Source organism: Acipenser ruthenus, chromosome 15 (assembly GCF_902713425.1).
Source record: "Acipenser ruthenus chromosome 15, fAciRut3.2 maternal haplotype, whole genome shotgun sequence".
NCBI classification, from domain to species: domain Eukaryota; kingdom Metazoa; phylum Chordata; class Actinopteri; order Acipenseriformes; family Acipenseridae; genus Acipenser; species Acipenser ruthenus.
This window is the reverse complement of record NC_081203.1, coordinates 6,097,301-6,105,448: the sequence shown is the minus strand read 5'-3', so window position 1 is coordinate 6,105,448 and position 8,148 is coordinate 6,097,301. Positions and strand designations below refer to the sequence as shown.

Genomic DNA, 8,148 nt, shown 5'->3' with positions numbered 1-8,148 from the left:
TTTATTTAAATAGAAAAACATCAACCATAAAAGTAATACATATATCCCCTATCAACAGTTTGCACATTTGGGCAGTGACAATTAGTCAGTGGTGCTGTACAGTTCCAATTAAGGTCTGAATTGATCAAATTGATTACCATTAAATACATTAAATATGGAAAATATTGTTGAATTCCCTAAATTGTTTCTCGTTAGACTGTCTGAATTACATTAGATAAGATTAAAAATATATAATAACAATAGAGTATAGCTCTATTTAAAAGTGTACTTTAACCAATTCAGTTTAGTTAGTGGTGGTACCAACATTCATAATCCCCTAAATATCTTACTCTAATATGTACACATCTTTAAAAATAAATAAAACAGTTCAAAACTATGGCGAGCCTGTAGCTAAAAAAACAATTGGATGTGCTTAGGAGACTATCCTCTATATATTCACCATACTGATAGACTGTACAATATGCAAGACAAATATAAACTGACCAGCGGTGTCCAATCATGCTCCTGGAGGGCTATTCCACTCCAGGTTTAACAGGTAAATTAGACAATCAAATATGTTAGGGTCTGGCTGGATGTTTAATTAAACAATTTAGAACAGGGTTGGAACAAAGACCAGGAGTGGAAGGTCCAACTTTGACCACCCCTACCTAAACCCTCCAAGGATATATACATGTATAATATCACTTGGCAATAGGTTTCCTTTGTAATGATGCAATATGAATGAGCTGTCCGAGACAATTACACAAGTTTGGTGCGTCTTTTGGTGTTTCTTTTTGGAAGGTGGTACAACGAACATCAAGGATATAATATTATGCTGTGGTCGCTGCTAAGGTTTATTGATCACTCTCTTCTGGTGTGTTTGCTTCCATCTGTCTCGCGTCCACCTGCCTTGATTCACAACAACTTCATGAAGCAGATCGATGAAGGCATATTCGTTATTTTGCAGCAGGTTTTCATCCCCTGGTGAGCCACTGTGACGAGCCCTTTCTACCTTTGTGAAGGAGTGTGTGCCACTGCCCTGTGCATTACCCTCCACTAACACACTGTTCAATCCTCTTTGGCTGTTCTGTGTTTTCTTCTTCCTGATGGTTCCTTCTCTTTGTGAGTCTGCACTTCTTTTCTGACTGCTGCCTTTAAACCCGTATTCTCCAATGGATTGCTGATACATATCTCCCGTTGCTGAATCCAGCTTCTCCACAGCAGTCTCTTGGTTTCCATCAATATCATCCTTTGGAGATAACTTAGAATCAGCTTCTTCTTGGCGTCTTCTTTGATAAGGCTTGTCTCCTACTGAGAAACCCACCACATTTTCTGGATGAATCCGTGCTTTAGATGCATCTTCCGGCCTCAAAAAATAGTTATTTTTCCACTCTACCTTGTCTTCTTCTTTCCACTCTGTCTTGGTCAGTGGCCACGTTGACATCCTTTTGATGGTCTGACCAAGCCTCGGTCTGTTTGTGGAAATAAGATGGCTTTGTGCAATTATCTCTGGGGTTTCTTTAGCAGCTCTTGTATCAATACTTAGGTAGGGCATTTGGTCAGTGTCTTCATAAGTCTGGTTATCTTCAGTCCTAGTTGGACCTTCCAAATGCTGATCTATAGAACCTATGCATTCTACAGTCATATTCTTATTCAAATGTTCTAAATGGTGTCTGCCTGTTTGGTCAGTACTGGCATCCTTTATTTTGAATGGCGACTCAGTTCCTCCAGCGGTTCTCTTATGGATCTCAGCTAGTTGTCTTACAGATTCGTCGGCAGGTTTCAGGTTTGCTTTTTTCATGTTTTCGTTTTTATTTGGCCCTGGTTTAACTGTGTCTTGTATAAAACGTGACTGGTGCAAGACTGCAGAAGCTGACTTTGCTCGACCCTTTGCATTACATTTCTGCCGTCCTGCTCCAGGTTTTACCAGCAGCATGTTTCCTCTCTGCAGGTTTTTGCTTTGTTCTTCAGTGTTTGACATGGCTTGATGTTTATCTTTTTCTCTTTCTTCCTCTGGTTTTACTTGCTTCTTTTCTTGTTTTCTTTTGTAGAGCAGAGTGACCAAGAGCAGGACTGATAGAAGAACCACTGCAAAAAAATAGTGATGATGTACAGATTACTTTACTTTAACAATGTCATTAGTTCACTACTTTTAGAGACAATCTGTGCCAGATCAGATCAATTAAAAATGTGACCCCTTTGTAGTAATAACTTACCAAGGAACACCAGTAAAATCGGAACTCCAACATGAATGAATGTTTCTTTTGATGGCTCAGGCGGGCTTGGAGAAGGACAGTAAAACTCGGAGATGTTCCAGACTGGACTGCCCTCGAGTGTCGGTGGATTTATACAGGTAACATCCATGGGGTCTTGCAGTAAAGAAGCATTGATCAAATCTGAAATACATATGGGATAATATACGTTCACAGGGCCCATAAACGCAATGTTTGGAAAATGAAACCTAATACGATAGAAGTCAATGAATGCTTGATTTGGACAGTGGAACTGCCTGATTTAATTTTTCAGTGCATATTTTTTAGAGTTCCTAAAATACCACATTTCTATACAGTAGCTGGTTAATAGAGAATCATTAAATTGTGCCAATAAGGCAGGTCATTATATATATATATATATATATATATATATATATATATATATATATATATATATATATATATATATATATATATATATAAATAAATAAATAATTCAAGCCCTAAATATGTCAGAAGTCTTCATTGACATATTGTACTCAAGATTCAAGCCCATTACTAAATCTGGTAAACCTGGGTTAATAATATCTTCTGTACAGGTTGAACAGACAATGCTAAGTGACACTTCTCTTTACCTTTGAGAAAGATTGCAAAGCTCTTCAGTTCACACGAGCAATCCCATGGATTCCCACCTAGCTTCATCTTGGTTGATTCTAGTCCACTAAACGTGTCTCTGCTTGCATAGGACAGTTTGTTTCCAGCAAGGTCAAGCACAGACAGCTTGCCAAGTCCTTTAAAACTGCCATCAGCTATGGTCTTGATTTTATTTCTGGCTAAATTAAGGGCCACCAAATTGCAGAAACGGGACAGGGTGTGAAGTTCAATTCTCTGAACGTTGTTTGCGAACATGGTTAGGTTTTCCAGAAGCTGTGGGTTGGAGAGCCATAAGGCGTTGACGTCAGTGAGGTGATTCTGGTACAAACTCAGTTTGGCGAGCTGGCTGAATGGTCTGAAAGCCCCGGGTTGAATTTCTGAGGCCCCGCTGTTCGCTATGGTCAGACTGGAGACAGAGTTCAGGTTTTCACTGGAGAACACTGTTGAGTTGATGACGCCAATGTTTCGCATAATGAAAAGGATAGAAGTAATGCCAGGTGGGAAATCTGAATAAAAAAAAATAATATTTTTTTAAAAAAGCATATGCAAAGGCTTATGAAATCAAACATTTAAAATGAGTTACTTTTGTCAATTATGATGCGGAAACTAAATCTGAACAATATGACTGAAATCAGAAATCATAGAGGGCTATTAAGAGGCTAGGATTACATTTTAAATATGGCACAGCTATTTTACCATTTTGTAAAATGCAGCAAACAAACAAAAAACACACAACTGGGATACACATCACATAGTTTAAGGATAGCTATGCCTAGAGAAAATACTATATTGCCATATTTGCTAATGCTGAATATGGTAATTGCATCTGATGTAAATATGCCCTGAACTACCTTATTATCTGCAACTATAATGAGGCACAATATTTATGAAACTACAGTAGGAGAGGTCAGTGGATTGGCAAAGAGATACATTCTAGTGTTATCTATTCTTCATTTCCACCACTGGCTAGTAGCATTCAATTGTGTGTTTTTTTTGTTTTTTTTTTCATGAACCCCCATGACAGCCAACACAGTATCTATCACAAATTGGTTATTTTAAACAAAATCTATAGTCTTTTGATTCTTGCAGGTTAATGCCTTCTCCAGTGTTTTGTTGTATTATTATTATTATTATTATGATGAAATAGGTTTTATTATATATTTTCATGTGTACTGTCTTTGGTACCGTCTGCCCTTGCAAAGTCTCAGCTGTGTGGTCCTCCATGTTTGTCCACACACACAGTAATGCCTCTCATTCTTTTATATTTATTACAAAGGCATCGAGATTCTATGGGGCAGAATTTCAAAGCGTTTAATATGGTCTTTAATGAACCCCACCTTAAATAACAATAACAATGATTGTGTTTATTTGGCTGTTCATGGGTTTGAACACGTTTGGGAAACACGTCTTTTGCATATGAACTCCCGAAGACGTTGAACTCTTTCCATCACTGTATGAAGACGGAATGTGGTAACATTTCGTTGTCTGGTTTTAGTACTAGAGGAACTGCTTAGAACCTCCTGCCTTCAGTCCATATTAACAAATAGATACATCTTATTTATTACATTCTTTGATCTCTGGATGCTGTTTATTAAGTTTTAACCACACGTTTTTATTGTGTTTGATTTTTTTCCCAATGGTCTTTTATTGTTTCCCAAGACCCCATTGTAAATAAATAAAATAAGACACAAACGACGTCAGGGTGCTAATACTACTATGACTACTAAATAATAATTATTAATAATAAAAAAAAAATGTTTAGATATATATATATATATATATATATATATATATATATATATATATATATATATATATATATATATATATATATATATATATATATATATATATATAATATGTGTGTGTGGGGGTGTGATTGAGTTAACATGCTGTGACCACCCTCACACTTACCGTTTGGTATTGTGGAGCAGAAGTATTCTGATTCTTGTACACAGCCGCAGCTCGTGGGCTTTAGGTGTTTAGTAATTAAGATAACTGCAATTAAAACTTAAAGCATGCAACCAAAGTTAATTCAAAAGGTCTAAGTCAGAACATGTATTACAAATATCGGTAGTACAGTACATTATATCGAGGTGGAGATACACAACATTCCGCTCGGGTGTTCTGCAGTCAGACACTCCTAAAGGTGGTGTTCTAAAGACAGTTGTTTCTTAATAGTAAACACGTAATTTATTAAACATTGAAACAGCTTGAACTTTTATTTAAAAGAAATACTGAGATAAAAAAATGATTATACTTTTTAGGATTAGGCATTGTATAGCAAATTCGCAATATATAACACGTTTTAGTCGCTTTTATTCGTTCATTATTAGTTAATTATGTTAAACATAATGCAATAGGCTGTTGATTAATAACATGGAAATACATTCATGAAGTAAACGTGTCCGTTTGAAATAAAAAAATCAAATAAAAAAATAATTATACTTACATTTCATTGTAGATGTTTGACCGTTAATGTTATAAATATTAACAGGAAAATCCAAACAAGTCCAATATACTTTTGTCCAATAGGAACCGTCTCTTTGGAAATGTTCAGTTCTGAGGTTTCATCTGAAGTGAGTTTTAGTTTTTAGCGTTTCTTCGCCTGTTTCCATAGATATTGGAGTTGCTTTGGTAGGCTGTGCCTACACTTTCTGCATGAGCAGGTATAAGATATGTATCAAATGATGCGTGGATGCAACGGCGGGGACTCACAAGAGCAGACGCAGTGACACCTTTTATATTTAAAGTAGGCTAAGTATTTGATTTGAAAGAATAGTTTTTAGAAAAATCTGCAAATAGAAAAATTACATTACAGACCAAATTAAACAACACATTGTGTATACAAACCCGGTAATGAGCTTGTATTGATAAACTCTCTCTCTCACACACATTATATATATATATACACACACACATATATAAAATTTTCCCCAGTACTTACAAGCTTAATATGAACATAAATTATTAAATGTAATAAGACTTGATTTTTTTTAATCAAATATATAAATAAAATTAAATGTAATAACTAATAAATGTGATTGCGAAAAACTTTTAACTGGAGCAAATCTTATTTATCTGGTACCAACAGTCACATTTCAAACTTTCATTTAGACAAAGGAGCAATAAATTTGAGAAAATGTACTACGTACTAATGTACTACTATCATTTACAGTCCATGGACGGTGGTTTAATGAGACGTTTCAATAACGTTTTTTACCTGTCCCAACTTGCAGACCGGTTTTGCCTGGTAATGCATTTTTTTTTTTTTTTTTTTTTTTTTAGTTAAGTATGTTTTTAATAGTAATCCACCTATATGTATTTAACATCTTGTTAATAACGACTCTTCTTTAAATGAATACATAAATAAACCGAAGCCTAAATAAGATAACATTTTAGCATACATTTTTTTTCTATAAAAGGTGGTATTTCTTGTCATCTGCGACCTGATCGGTTAATCAACACATCTATATTTCTGCAAGAGTCAAACAGTTTCAAGAGTGATCAAATATTCCCTGCTGGTTTACACCTTCCAAATGAGCTGAATTGAAGATGGAATAGTTTCATTCAATTACTAAGTGCACGTACTTGCTTGAAACATCTGAGGAAGAAAAAAAGAGCTGCTGTCGACTAAATTATATATAGAGAGAAAAATATCAAGTGGGCCAAGAGTATAGTCAACACCACAGCAACGAGTATAATCTCTGATAAATAGCAGCTACTTAGAAATTCTTACGTCTTCCTATACCCATGAAGAAAACAATAACCAGATTCCATTAAATTATAATTTCCAAAAGTCCTGTGCCTGTTTGTCTAAAAATCTGTAGGTTATGAATAATGTATAATCTCTTTATGGCTCGTTTTGCCCAATTTATTTCACTTTAACTGTGAGAAACACATTTTAAAATGAGAGCAATAGGATAGACATCCTAAATGTAATTTTAAAATGAGAGCAATAGGATAGACATCCCAAATGTAACACAAGGCATTATATTTCATTTATGTTAGAAAATGTACATTTTAACCGGCCATCAGAAATGATAATAAAATACTTTCCAAACTACTATACTACGGGTCAATACAAGGCAAAGTTTAGCTTGCAAAATTAACAGATACTATTAGAAATGTAAAAATGTGGTATAGTGCTGCTTGGCAGCATAATGAAATGTGAAATGCCACTAGGGGGCAGACATGTAAAAGGTATCAGAATGGTAAAACAGACTAGTTACTAAAAAAAAAAAAAACACAATGAGCAGTAAACTATATCTCAGTTGCTAAATACAGTATTAGAATTGTGTGGTCTTTTAATTATGAAACCAAGCAAATATAATACATATGAACTAGTGTTATTTGCAAACTAATTGTAAGTGAAAATGGCAAACTTTAGTAAACAAACCTCAGACAGCTCACACTGTTACTCAAGCATGTTAACTGAGTATCATTAAAATTGTCAAAATGAGTGCAAACAACATAAGCAATATTTCACAAACAGCGAGCAGAATACTAGCACGTGTCGCTTCTCTTTCAGGATGCATTTCTAAGATTCTGTTTTAACTGCTGCGCAGGCTTAGGATACATAGTCATATAAAAACAGTAGGATCTGACCAATCAAATTCCTTTAAATACAATTCATTGCTTTGGATCAGCAGTTGAGAGAGCGAGTTACAGCCGAGAGAAAGTTTACATGATGAAAATAGACATTCAGGTATGAGAACAGAGGGCACACCACCATCCACCATCAGTATTTCAGTACTGGTACACCCCCTTCTGCACAATGCTAGTCGTCTGAATTCATCAAAGAATAATATAATAATCCTTTTTCTCCCTGGTTGATGAGCAGAAACTGAAATATCAAAACAGGTCAGTACTGGTAAGAGCGTTGCTGGATCGAGTTTGAGAATTTGGTGAAATGAGCCTTCTAGGATTGCACAGTAGTCAAGAAGAGTGGCCAGGCTTGTACAAGCTATGGTCAAGCCAGAAAGTGTAAAAGCTGTAAATTGCTGTAGTAAAAGATTTATTTTATTTTCATATTTACTCTACACTTACTACAGCCAAACTAATATCTCAAACTGTAACCAATAGTTACAGGGACCGATCAAGTCTCAGGAGTTATGCAGCGTTGTGTTCTCATTTCATTACAAGTCGTTTGGTTAGTGGTTCTAGAGTGTGCTGTACTTGGTATATATACACTGCAGGTAAGATTCTAACAAGCTTTTATTATTAAAATGTGAAATGTTACAAAACAAATAAGTGAATAAAAATAAGTGTAAAAAATGGATAGAAATAAAACAAACAAATA

General features: G+C 35.1%; 1 protein-coding gene across 1 annotated transcript; it reads right to left on the bottom strand.

The window, feature by feature from the left end:
- On the bottom strand, nucleotides 1-3,430 carry LOC117964661 (uncharacterized). Its single transcript, XM_034908943.2, has 3 exons — nucleotides 2,828-3,430; nucleotides 2,196-2,375; nucleotides 1-2,067 (listed from the first exon to the last, which is right to left on the bottom strand). Exons 1-3 carry the CDS (start codon nucleotides 3,315-3,317, stop codon nucleotides 827-829), a joined length of 1,911 nt encoding a protein of 636 aa, XP_034764834.2. The 5' UTR covers nucleotides 3,318-3,430; the 3' UTR covers nucleotides 1-826.
- Between the last annotated feature and the right edge of the window lie 4,718 nt (nucleotides 3,431-8,148).

What these genes read in the sequence shown, in the direction of transcription:
- LOC117964661 (XM_034908943.2), bottom strand. Translation starts at nt 3,317, where the DNA reads ATGCGAAACATTGGCGTCATCAACTCAACAGTGTTCTCCAGTGAAAAC. An exon ending in CTTTGCAATCTTTCTCAAAG is followed by an intron (nt 2,376 to 2,827) that starts GTAAAGAGAAGT and finishes TATGTATTTCAG; the next exon opens with ATTTGATCAATGCTTCTTTA. An exon ending in GATTTTACTGGTGTTCCTTG is followed by an intron (nt 2,068 to 2,195) that starts GTAAGTTATTAC and finishes ATTTTTTTGCAG; the next exon opens with TGGTTCTTCTATCAGTCCTG.